A 12,950-nucleotide genomic window follows, 5' to 3' on the forward strand; every position below is an offset into this window, starting at 1 on the left:
ACTTGTTTCTTAGATGTAAGTCGGAGACCTTTTCTTGGTGTCGGTTTTAAAGTGTCACAGCATTCCTTAGTGGTCCGGGACCACGTGACACCGTTAAACCCGGAAGTAATGTCACAACCGATAGATGTAGGGTCGTTGTTTTTAGGTGAAACATGGATGAGTAAACCTGGACAGTGACATGACACTCAGAGCGGGAGGTGAGGTAAAACTTCAGCTAAGATAATGTATCGAGAAACGCTTCTCTGCGGCAGCTACGTTCAGGTTGTTCTGCTCGGGTTGTTCTGCTGCAGTTGTGGGCTGGTCCCAGATGTTTCTGCCTGTAAACAAGAACCGGAGACCCCGGACTGGAGGATGACTCTGAGAACCATCCGGAACGGGATTCACAAAATCGACACGTACCTGAACGTAGCACTGGACCTGTTCGGTGGATATGACGGACTCTGTCGTTACAGATGCAGTGATGGTGAGATTGAGAACTTATTCAGGGCCTTTTTCTCTTTGGTCACCAACCTACTGGGAGATGCGAAATATTGATGCCTGTGTTACACCACACCAAGCTGAAAAAAGTCGGTCCAACTCTTAAAACAATGTTTTTGTGACATAGGAAATATGATAAATCATCGCCATGTTTCCACATGAAATGTGACATAATTAAAAAGACCAATCCGCTGTAGGGAAAATTTCAAATCATGAGAAGAAGCAGAAATAATACCTTTCCATTGGCTAAAGCCATAGTTTCCAGGGAGGTCATAAAACACCAAAATGATCTCAGGTCAACGGCATCAGTCAGGAGAAGGCTACCAAAAAATCCACATTATTGTTGCCATGACAGCATTTGAAGCAAATATAGGACAAGAGAGAGAATCCAAAACCAGGACGTTTCTCTAAACAAATGTAAAGACAGGATGTAAACTGGGCAGAAAGACTACTGAGAGGCTGCTAGCAACACAAGAGCTGCAGGAATTTCTGGTTAGTACTGCTGGTCTTTTATAGTCATATTCAATAAATTAGAATATTATTGAAAAGTTCATTTATTCCAGTAGCTCAGTGAAACACGTGTAGGTTAATTATACACAGACTGATGTTTTCAAGCCTTTATTTCTGTTAATTCACAGAAATAGCTGATTTTCCACAGCTTCTAAAAACACATCATTTAAGATTAGAATATTAAACCAGACCAATAAAAACACTTTCTACAGAAAGGCTCTGAGTTGAGATGAAGATAAAGTACAATCAACAAGCACTGAATGTGCCTGAACCTTTGTGACTGGCAGCTTATGTTTCATCCCAACTCTGTGATCACAGATGTCTTAGAAATTGTCCAGAGTGACACAATAAGGCCATCTGGAGGGAAAAGTGGCCTGAAACTGTGAAAGAACATTAGAAGGTGCTCACCTTTCCTTCTGATTCTCAGGATACAAGCCGATGCCTCGTCCCGGCTACAGGCATCCCCCACCCAATGGATGTGGTTCCCCGCTTTTTGGATTTCAGGTAATTTGGTCCTGTTTGAGGTAAAGACTCCAGCAACAGTTGAAATACTAGGAAATAACTTTATTAACAGATGTCATGCGTCCGTGCTACTAAGTGTGTGTTTTTGCACAACTTTAGTAAATGCTCTTGTTTTGTACCTGTCCAGAAAACCCACTGACTGTGCATGTTCTTCCAGTTTGATTTGGGAATCCCCTCCATGACCAAATGCTGCAACCAGCACGACCGCTGCTATGACACCTGTGGTCGAGAGAAGCATGACTGCGATGAGCAGTTCCAGGACTGTCTGGAGACCATTTGCAGGAATGTGCAAAGGACTCTTGGATTGGCCCAGAGTGTCCAAGGTGAGACATTTAGTCTGAAGGGTTGTTTTTCTGTTTTCACTGGTAGAAATCGACCTAATCTTATGATTGATGATGTGTCCTCAAACATGAAAGTCAGTATGAAGATTCTGATAAAGAGAAAGAATAAATGTAGCTCTGGGTAACACTAACTGGTTAATGTGATAACTTGATCTGCTTCTCAGCTTATTGAACCCCTGATGAAATATTCATTCACCGCCTTCAGAGCAGTGAACTACAGAGATGAAAAGCAGAAGATGCTTAAGCACCTTCCTGATGTAGCTGCAGGTGGAACTTCAACACATTGTGCTACCTTTTCGTTCTTACTCTTTAGTTCTGCTACAAACAAGCTGTTTATGATAGTATACAGATTCATTTTATTTAATTAATTAGCAATCCAAAAAAAGGCGAAATAATTTAACAAATAATATTTTGTTTCTAAATAGTTTGTTTTTCTGGTCGTTTGGAGCTAAAATCAATATTTTATCGAGAATCTGATCAAATGAACAGCAACATCTTAAGTCAGGATTTGTTACATTTGACTTTTGATTAAACCAAATTTGACCTAAATGAGTTACTTTGTTTTTTTGTTTGATAGAAAATATATTCAGCATGCTGGACCTGAAAGAAAGCTGTAAATCACTCCACTTAAAGCCCAATTGGCACTTTTCATATATCAAGAAACATGTTTTTAAATGAATTACAAGTTTTTGCATGTTCTCCAACTACAGCGCATGTCTGTTTGTTCGGTCCAGACACCTTTAGGGACATAAAGTGCTTATCTGCTGCCTATGTTGTTCTGATCTTCTATGCCGAATCAACACTGTATCGTTAAAAACATTAGTTACTTTAATTGACCTAATTAAAGCAGAAGTGACCAGACAGAACTATTTATTTACACTATTTTCTGCTTCTGCTGGGTTATAAGAACTGAACCGTTAAAACCTTTGTAGGAACTTGAAATTAGACGTCTTCATTTATTCATAAATTTAGCTATTTATTGTTGCTAAGGGGATAAGAGAGAAAGTTGAAGGTTTAATTCGAGGGTTAGGGTTAATGAAGATTTTACTCATACTTCTTTTCTAAGATTTTAAGGTTGTGTTGATCAACAGTCTCCCAAACTATTCAACAAAGTCTTTATTTATTTAATTCACTGAATACTCCTAATCTGATCCATGTGACGTGTTTGCTGATTTTCCTCCCTGTGTTTCTGCTCTCCATCCCATCGCAGCATGTGAGTCTGCAGTGACCCTCCTGTTCGATGCCGTCATGCACCTGGGCTGCAAGCCGTACCTGGACAGTCAGCGGGAGGCCTGTGTGTGTCAGTATGAGGTGAAGAAGGAGCTGTGACCGCACGGCAGACACAGAGACTCTGAAATCTGGACGCCAGGAATAAACTTTTCTTAAAACACTTAGATTTTCTCAGGGACTAGAACTACTAGAGCTAAACTGTGCAATGCAAAGTGAATGTAAAAAAATTCTTGTTTCTTTTAGGTGGTAGCTAATATTTGTCCCTATGCAATCCACTATTTATAGGTTTTGGTAAATACTGTTTCATTGAAGGTCCTGTGATGGAATGAAAACTGGTTCAGATTTCATTCATGCTTTGACATGACGCAATATTTTAACAAACAGCACAAATAAAAGAGGTTTTTTACAATGTTCAAGGGTCAGCTTACAATCCAACACTAAGCAATAAAGCACACATCAGCATTCTGCAACATTACGTACCGAACTGTGTTGTTCTTCCTAGGAAACCTAGAGGAAAAACTCTTAAAAGAAATTCAGTATTATTTAGACTATTATCACAATATTCTCACAGATGTTCTTGTAATCTCTTTAAAGTGGTCTGTCCACTCCTTCTTCCTGAACCTGACAAAACCGGATGGAGGACCAAAGAAGACATTTCCAGCTGTAAAACAGATATAAAGCAGATGAGCAGTAAAAAGAGCATTCCTCTAAAATTAGGGCTGAACATTTGAGAAAGCAGCCAAAGTCAAAGAAAAACTTTGATAGACCTTGAAAAACGTCTGGACCAGAGAGGTTTAAAGAAGATAAAAGTACAGAAGATGTTTCAGGCTTTAAAATCCTGTTTTAGGTTTAATGAGGTACAAAATGTATCTAGACCTCACCACAACATCAGGACCTTGGATGAATTATTTGGTGTCATTTTAATATTTGGTGTATGGCGTTTACAACTGTTCATCTTAAACATTTTACACTGTTGATTGATTTAGTGTTATTATACATTTAGGAAACAATTGAAGACTGTAGAGAGTTTGAGTAGTTTTTATCGTCTTGTTCATCGTGTAATTGGTTTATGATTTTGTGCTTAAAATGCTTAATAATTCCAAAAATATCTGTATTTTAGTTTTTTATTACATATGACAATTCACAAATGTGCCTTAAGGTATGTTAAAGAGCCTATTTAAAAGTTTTCTACATCCACAGCTAAAAAGTACCTTTCAAGTACATTTCTGAATCCACCCTTATATTACCTTAGATCATTGGTGTCCAAGCGTTTTGCTAGATGGGCCAAAATCATCCAGTCGAAAGAGCTTGAGGGCCACAAAACTGAATACAGGTCCTTCTCAAAATATTAGCATATTGTGATAAAGTTCATTATTTTCCATAATGTCATGATGAAAATTTAACATTCATATATTTTAGATTCATTGCACACTAACTGAAATATTTCAGGTCTTTTATTGTCTTAATACGGATGATTTTGGCATACAGCTCATGAAAACCCAAAATTCCTATCTCACAAAATTAGCATATCATTAAAAGGGTCTCTAAACGAGCTATGAACCTAATCATCTGAATCAACGAGTTAACTCTAAACACCTGCAAAAGATTCCTGAGGCCTTTAAAACTCCCAGCCTGGTTCATCACTCAAAACCCCAATCATGGGTAAGACTGCCGACCTGACTGCTGTCCAGAAGGCCACTATTGACACCCTCAAGCAAGAGGGTAAGACACAGAAAGAAATTTCTGAACGAATAGGCTGTTCCCAGAGTGCTGTATCAAGGCACCTCAGTGGGAAGTCTGTGGGAAGGAAAAAGTGTGGCAGAAAACGCTGCACAACGAGAAGAGGTGACCGGACCCTGAGGAAGATTGTGGAGAAGGGCCGATTCCAGACCTTGGGGGACCTGCGGAAGCAGTGGACTGAGTCTGGAGTAGAAACATCCAGAGCCACCGTGCACAGGCGTGTGCAGGAAATGGGCTACAGGTGCCGCATTCCCCAGGTCAAGCCACTTTTGAACCAGAAACAGTGGCAGAAGCGCCTGACCTGGGCTACAGAGAAGCAGCACTGGACTGTTGCTCAGTGGTCCAAAGTACTTTTTTCAGGATGAAAGCAAATTCTGCATGTCATTCGGAAATCAAGGTGCCAGAAGTCTGGAGGAAGACTGGGGAGAAGGAAATGCCAAAATGCCAGAAGTCCAGTGTCAAGTACCCACAGTCAGTGATGGTCTGGGGTGCCGTGTCAGCTGCTGGTGTTGGTCCACTGTGTTTTATCAAGGGCAGGGTCAATGCAGCTAGCTATCAGGAGATTTTGGAGCACTTCATGCTTCCATCTGCTGAAAAGCTTTATGGAGATGAAGATTTCATTTTTCAGCACGACCTGGCACCTGCTCACAGTGCCAAAACCACTGGTAAATGGTTTACTGACCATGGTATCACTGTGCTCAATTGGCCTGCCAACTCTCCTGACCTGAACCCCATAGAGAATCTGTGGGATATTGTGAAGAGAACGTTGAGAGACTCAAGACCCAACACTCTGGATGAGCTAAAGGCTGCTATCGAAGCATCCTGGGCCTCCATAAGACCTCAGCAGTGCCACAGGCTGATTGCCTCCATGCCACGCCGCATTGAAGCAGTCATTTCTGCAAAAGGATTCCCGACCAAGTATTGAGTTCATAACTGTACATGATTATTTGAAGGTTGACGTTTTTTGTATTAAAAACACTTTTCTTTTATTGGTCGGATGAAATATGCTAATTTTGTGAGATAGGAATTTTGGGTTTTCATGAGCTGTATGCCAAAATCATCCGTATTAAGACAATAAAAGACCTGAAATATTTCAGTTAGTGTGCAATGAATCTAAAATATATGAATGTTACATTTTCATCATGACATTATGGAAAATAATGAACTTTATCACAATATGCTAATATTTTGAGAAGGACCTGTATTCTCGGGGCCAAGAAAGGAATTTAGTAAAACTTTTTATTAAAAATGCGTGCTATATTTAGCCAAATTTAATAAATCGATTCAATGCAGATATGGGAGGACCCAGGTGGATAGTTGTGGTCCTATTTATTATGAAATTAAAAATAAAGTGAAAAGGAGTTTTATTGAAAGATGAATACTCAATATTGCTCCCAAACTTTTCCGTATCATAAATTTAAAAACTCTCCACCTGCATCAACCGGCTGTGCTGGTTTGCCAAATATGTTCAGTTCTTGAATTAAGAACAGCGGCCGAACAAAATCAACCCAAGGCCGTAAATGGCCCCCGGACCGCACTTTGGACACCCCCGCCAAGGTTGGACCGAGCAGCTGCATTTTTAAATCCGTGTTCTTCCTGCTTCTGTCAGTAAAGTTGTTCCGACACAGATTGAGGACCTTACGCTTTCTTTGGCCCTGTCCCAATACCCGCACTTCCACCCTTGTGTCCCTGAATTGCGCGTTCCCGTTGATGGTTCGAGTCCGTTGATGGTTCGAGTCCCAATTCTCCAGAGTGGTCCTTAGCCCCGCCCCCTTTGTGCCCTCAATCCGCCCTTCAGCGAAGTCCGCTTCGATGCGGGCTTCGCCGAAGTATATTACCCACAATTCACTGCTGCAGATGACGTTCTGAGCAAACACCAATCACAACCGTCAACGTAACCAGCCATCCAATCAGAATAATAAGAACTGCGTAAACTTTAGACAGCAAGCCGACAAATATATATATTTTTTACTGGTTTTCCAGGCTCAACATTGTAAGAAACCAGTGGGTTCAGAGTGAGTCTGGGTCATAATACTGAAGTTACCTTTCAAACAAACACTGGTGCGGTGAGAGTCTGGTGTTTAAACCTCCTTTGCTTCCTGTTCTTTCTTCTCCTCAAAACAATTGCTTGATGCGGTTTTAAATAGTTTTTTAGCAGCAAGACTGTGAAAACAGTGCTGGTTCCCGCCCTTTTTGACGTTGCAGAGGTGCAAGTCGATGACGTAACCCCTACTGTCCCAATTCTCCAATTTCGCAGCTTGTAACCTGCGCACTTCAACCCCTACATGCACTTGTACAAAGTACACACTTCATAGAGGGGCGTAGGGTGGGAATTGGGACAGGGCCCTTGATTGCGCCACTCGATTCCGTTCCGCCTAGACGTGTTGCTAGGTGGTATGTAACGACCAATCGTTATTTCCGGTTCTAATTTCCAGCCAATCAAATCACGGAGGCGGGACTAAATGTCAGCTAGTTTGTTGGCTGTTTGAGGAAGCAGTCTCCCAGTCGGAGCGAAGACTATCGTCACCATGTCGGGCAGCAGCGCAGGTAAAGAACACCTTTAATACACGTTTATATGTTGAATCTCGAAGCGTCCAGAAAACACGACCTGCATGTAACATTTAAAGTCTTAAAACAACTGAACTCCATCACATTCACGACTTAAATTGGCTGCTAACTGTGTTTGGTTTCATATACCGAACACGAATTTTTCAGCCCCTTGTGTTTTTTCTGTTTGTGGGTTATTGCAACTTGTTAGACAGGTTCAGGAATGTCAGTAGATCATTTAACTGAAACTGTTTTATTATCCGTCCTTCTCACCAGGAAGTGTCTCCACAGCCACAGACAGTGTGGGTGAGTAACCTTTACATTGTGCACCTCTCTAATAAAATAAAAGCGAAACTAAGAAGATTAAGAAATAACAAATAAGCTTGATTAAAATGAGTTGACTCTTTTATTGTAATCCCTAATATCAATATTCATTGTGCAATAAAAAGATAACATTTTTGTTACATCTCATTGATAGTAATATATTTGAACAGCCTTTCATTAAGGGTTTTTATTATCTGTAAGGTTCCTGACAGGCTGGATTGTAAATCCTGGTGACAAACATGCTGCAGGAATGTGCACCTAAATATTTAGTAATAAAAGATGCTGCTCAGGGGACATGCAAACACATGCAGGTGTGGGAAACACTCACAGGCCAGGTTCATATTACCAGCACAGGGTTGGAGCTCACTTTGCCTTCAGCGCTGCGTTCATTCTTTGTGACATAGATTCAAGGTGTCAGAAAAACATTTTTCACAGATCCTTTCCACGTTGGACCTGATGGTATCACAGTTCCTGCTGACTTGTTGGAGGCCACTGGAGAACAGTAAACTCCTCACAATGTTCAAGAATGTAGTTTAAACTGATCTGACATGGTTGAAAATTAAGCTAACCTGATGCTAACAGTCTGGATTTAATGATGACTGAAAAGGAGAATAATGAAAAAAACATCTTAATTGCAATCAATATCTTTGTCTCAGTATTCAACAGTCATATTTTCATCAGAACTATAACCTTTAACAGTTTCACTGCCTCCTTATTGGTTGCCATCCCAACCAATGAAAGTCTCAGATCTCTGAGCTGATAATAAGAAAAGTTGTTTGCCAAATGCAGAAGCATAATTGTTCAACAGCTGCAGGAATGTCAGACGCCTTTATCCAACGCAACTTCCAAATAAGGATGAAAGCTAACATGAAGCAACTTAGAAGAAAGACCACCAGTCAGGCTGTGACAGGGTTGCAGAGGGTAGGGAAGTACAAGGTGGGAGATGATCTCTGAAGAGTTTCTTAAAGACAGATGGAGACGCCCCGGTTCTGGTGGTGCTCGATGGGTCATTTCACCATCGTGGAACAACACATGGAAAGACTAGATTGTCTTAAGTGTGAGTTAGGCACTGCTAGCCAACCGGAGTGATCAAGTCCTGATGTAAGCCTTTGCGGGAGGAAAGAGATGGGAGCTGGTGCATTAAGCATGTTGTAGGCTAACATCAGGTGGCGTGAGCAGCTAAGGGTAGCCAGTGGAGCTCAACAAACAGCCGGGTGACGTGTGCTCTTATAGGCTGATTGAAGACCAGACGCATCGCTGCGTTCTGAGCCATCTGCAGAGGTTTCACATCACAGGCTGGTGGACCCAGTTAGGATCAGCTGTACTTCTGTAGCAAAGACACCAGAGCCTGAAGAGCAGTATTGACGTTGACAAATGGTTGCACATTTCATGGATTATTAATTTAGAAATCCATTTTATTCTACAGCATCTACAGAGAATTTAACAGAGACTGATGCGTTCTTCAAAAGGTACATTTATTTTGTGTTGGCGTCAGCTGAAGATACCTGACATTAACAACGTGCAGATTTACTCGTGTGTCTGTCTGCTGATCTTTCTTTGTGAAACAGCTCTTTGGTTTTGGATCCTGCGGAGGAGTACAAGACGACCAACAAACGTCGAGGCCTCGCTCTCATTTTCAACCAGGAGCGCTTCTTCTGGCGCCTGGGCCTGAACAACAGAAGTGGAACCTACGCTGACCGCTACAACCTGGAGAAAAGGTACGTTTTTCTCAGCCAGCTGTTGGAGGAAGGACTGACTGCACATGTGCGGCAGCTGGAAGTCTTTTCAGTGGAAAGGGTTTGTGAGAATAAGGAACGCTGTGATGTTTCTTCCATGTTCCTCTTGATCTGAGCTCATTTTTTTGTTTGTTCAGACTGCTGGATCTAAACTTTGAGGTCAGGAGTTATGATGACTACAAACAGGTGGACGTCCTGGAAAAAATCCATGAAGGTACCTGAATCCAAGCTTCCTTGTTAAAAAGACTGTTTTTAATTCATTTCTTTGTCGTAAATTAAAACGTATAAAATGTTTAATTGAAAATGTGGGACAAATGAAGGAGATCTGTCTTCCTAATCTAAGACGTGAAATGAGCCTTGGCTACTAAAGAAACCTTTCACAAACATGATGTTCTTCCAGCTGCCGAGGAAGATCATTCAGAGGCTGACTGCTTTCTGCTCGCCTTCCTGAGCCACGGTGAGAATGATCATGTTTACACGTATGATGGCAAGATCAGCATCCAGGACATCACGTCCATGTTCAAAGGAGACCGGTGCCAGACCCTCGTCGGAAAACCAAAGATCTTTGTTGTGCAGGTAGGTCGGAGGAGTCTCCCTGAAATCTCTGGTTTTAGGAAACAACGGATTTAAACTGGGATGTCTCCATGTGTGGGTCTGACAGGCGTGCCGTGGAGACAAACACGACGTTCCGGTGACCCCCTGTGATGTAGTGGACAACGAGTTGAAGACAAACGAGACGGTGGTGGATTCCTGCGCCATCCAGACCCTCCCTGCTGGGGCTGATTTCATCATGTGTTATTCTGTCGCAGAAGGTGAGCTGTCCACGTTATCATCTGAGAGATGATGGTGAGAAAAAATGCCAGAACAGTAGTTCCTGTGACAATATATCGTGTTTACTGTACAGTCATATTCAATAAATTAGAATTTTATTCATTTCAGTAACTCCATCACTGATTGAAACACATAATATAGATGAATTAAACACAGACTGATGTTTTCAAGCCTTTATTTCTGTTAATTTTCTGCTTCCAGCCAAAGAAAACATAACATTTAAGATAAAAAAAAAAATTACATCAGAACAATAAAAATCATTTGTTATAGAAATGTAACTTCAATGAAAAGTGTGTTAAACCTAACATGCAGTACAAACTTCACTCCCTTAGGTTACTACTCCCACCGAGAGACCATCAACGGCTCGTGGTACATCCAGGATCTGTGCGAGCTGCTGTGGAAGTACGGCAGCTCCCTAGAATTCACGGAGCTGCTCACGCTGGTCAACAGAAAGGTGTCGATGAGGAGAGTCGGGAACAGCAACGACCGGAGTGCTATTGGCAAGAAACAAGTACCGTGCTTCGCTTCCATGCTCACCAAGAAGCTGTACTTCCGACCAAAGAAGTAGCGTCCTGCGAACGCAGTGGTTTAATTAGCTGCTTTAAAATATAAAACGAGCAGCAACCTGACCAGTGGACAGCTGAGGTCCGATCCTTTTGTAAGCCTTCATATTTCAGCTGATGCTGCAGATTTTGGCATTCCTGACTGCGTTTTCCCACAAAAATAAGAACAAATGTCGTACTTTAAGAACATCTTTAACAGCAGGTTTATTATGATGTTAGACCGCCTAGATGTTAAAACATTCCTGAAGAGCAGAGGAAACCAGGAGGTCATTTTTACATAGAAGCCTTTCACTCGTAAATCACTGTATCTGATAAAGCTAAAACTGTCAGAGGATTTTAATCTTAGTTTTAATGAATCTGTGGTGGGAAGCAGCAGAAATGATTCAGGGTGTTTTCTATTCTCAGGTAACTCCTCAGAGGCAGCAGTTATATCTCAGCAACTTGCAGTACAAACACTGTCTTCATGCTGTGCCTTAAAGCTCATTCCTCATAAAGAAAAAAGGGAATTCATGTGTGTGCTGTTGTCTCAACCAGTTCTTGGTACGTCTAAAAATGCAGATTTGCACCCAAACTGATAACACTAGCGACAAAGCCTCGGAGAGAGGGTGTTTCTCAAAGCTGTACTGTGGTCTGAAATCATGATGAACTGTCTCACTGGTCCTATTTCTGTGTTCATTAGCTGTGAAAAATAAAAACCTTTTATATGGCCATCAACACTGAATTCAATCATTTTCTTCTGACACATTTAAACACATTACTTTCTTCACTAGAATCAGACCAACAAAACAAAATGAAAGCTTTTTTTAATATTGGTGTTTATCCTAAAGCTACTAACCAGACCTTTCTATAAAATCCCTCACTTTAAAACGTCATGGTCAGCATTTCTTTGGTTTGTTGTAAATGTTAGCAAGATAAACTCCCAAAAACAAGCTTTCACTCACGTCTCTGGTGACATCACATAAGGCAAGGGTGCTTCCTTGTATTCAGAAAAACGTCTGTGGTAAAAAAGCTGCTGGATTAAAGTATGTTTTCTGCAGGATGAACGCTGAGAACGATCGCCATGCACCATCAAGACCGTCGGCTTCATTCCTCAACACCAGAGGGAACTAATGTGAAATAAACAGCGTTAGCTGGCAGTCAGACATGTTGACATCTGTCAAAGCTGCTCATCCTGCAGCTACTCTACTGTTTCCTAAGGCCAGCTGATCATTGACTCTAATACGCACAAAGCTTGTGTCGTTTAACAATTAGTGTTTAATGAACTCCTACAGTAGAAACTTGAACTTCATCATCCAATGGTCTTATGTCTTAAATCTCTGCCACTCACTTACATATCTTGCTACATATGTTGGCGTATTTAAAAACGCATTTTATGTGAGTAGAAACGTGGTGAGATGAAGCTACTTGTGAAACATCAAGTCTCGTCACCTGCAGTGCCGGGAAAAAGCATTTGCTCCCTTACGGATTTCTTCGGGTTTTGCTTTTTTCCACAATTTAATGTTCCAGACCATAAAACATATTTTAGTATCATAAAAAGATCAGCTGTGTAAAAGCAAGATTTATCTTAATTCATTAGGCGGAAAAAAAGCTTTAACCCAACCTGGTCCTCTAGAAAAAGTAACTGCCCCCCCTAGCTGAGACTTTCATCATCTAAAGGCCTTTATTACCTGACCTGCAGGTGTAATAAAGAAATTGAACGTGAACTTCTCAGCTGATGGGTCTGAAAAAGCAACAAGTCGCCTAAAATGATTAATAAACAGTCATTGACATCTAGGTTTGTAGAACCATTTCTAAGGCTTTGGGACCCAAGAGAACCACAGTGGGAACCATGATCCACAACTGGAATAAACCCGCAGCAGTGGGGAACCTCCCCAGGAGAGGACAGTCCACCAAAATTACTCCAAAGACCTCAACAACGATTCAACCAGGAGGTCACAAAACAACCCAGAACGACATCTGTAGGCAAGGTTAGAGGTCATGATTCAACAAGGAGAGGGCAAAAATGGGCTCAACAGGATTAGAGATGAGTACTTCACAGACAGAGTTAGATGGTTTGGACATGTGGAGAGGACGGATAGTGGATAAACTGGACAAAGGATCCTGAGCACCGATCTGCCAGGAAGGATGAA

At 41.4% G+C, this 12,950-nt stretch overlaps 2 protein-coding genes across 2 annotated transcripts; both read left to right on the forward strand.

Moving 5' to 3' along the window:
* On the forward strand, positions 1-3,552 carry pla2g12a (phospholipase A2, group XIIA). The gene is made up of 4 exons (XM_047366652.1): positions 1-463; positions 1,415-1,491; positions 1,667-1,832; positions 3,061-3,552. The coding sequence occupies exons 1-4, from the start codon at positions 223-225 to the stop codon at positions 3,177-3,179; spliced, it is 603 nt and encodes a 200-aa protein (XP_047222608.1). The 5' UTR covers positions 1-222; the 3' UTR covers positions 3,180-3,552.
* A 3,728-nt stretch (positions 3,553-7,280) lies between these two features.
* On the forward strand, positions 7,281-11,535 carry LOC124868274 (caspase-6-like). The gene is made up of 8 exons (XM_047365328.1): positions 7,281-7,367; positions 7,644-7,673; positions 9,118-9,160; positions 9,260-9,409; positions 9,565-9,641; positions 9,828-10,003; positions 10,089-10,239; positions 10,591-11,535. The coding sequence occupies exons 1-8, from the start codon at positions 7,349-7,351 to the stop codon at positions 10,824-10,826; spliced, it is 882 nt and encodes a 293-aa protein (XP_047221284.1). The 5' UTR covers positions 7,281-7,348; the 3' UTR covers positions 10,827-11,535.
* The last annotated feature ends 1,415 nt before the right edge of the window (positions 11,536-12,950 follow it).

Source organism: Girardinichthys multiradiatus, chromosome 5, assembly GCF_021462225.1.
Source record: "Girardinichthys multiradiatus isolate DD_20200921_A chromosome 5, DD_fGirMul_XY1, whole genome shotgun sequence".
Classification (NCBI taxonomy): Eukaryota; Metazoa; Chordata; class Actinopteri; order Cyprinodontiformes; family Goodeidae; genus Girardinichthys; species Girardinichthys multiradiatus.

Bases quoted from the DNA above. Each gene is read 5' to 3' on its own strand.
- LOC124868274 (XM_047365328.1), top strand. The intron at 9,642-9,827 runs GTACCTGAATCC...ATGTTCTTCCAG, and splicing joins CCTGGAAAAAATCCATGAAG to CTGCCGAGGAAGATCATTCA. The intron at 10,004-10,088 runs GTAGGTCGGAGG...TGGGTCTGACAG, and splicing joins CAAAGATCTTTGTTGTGCAG to GCGTGCCGTGGAGACAAACA.
- pla2g12a (XM_047366652.1), top strand. From the start codon at position 223: ATGTATCGAGAAACGCTTCTCTGCGGCAGCTACGTTCAGGTTGTTCTG. The intron at 464-1,414 runs GTGAGATTGAGA...TCTGATTCTCAG, and splicing joins TCGTTACAGATGCAGTGATG to GATACAAGCCGATGCCTCGT. The intron at 1,492-1,666 runs GTAATTTGGTCC...ATGTTCTTCCAG, and splicing joins CCCCGCTTTTTGGATTTCAG to TTTGATTTGGGAATCCCCTC.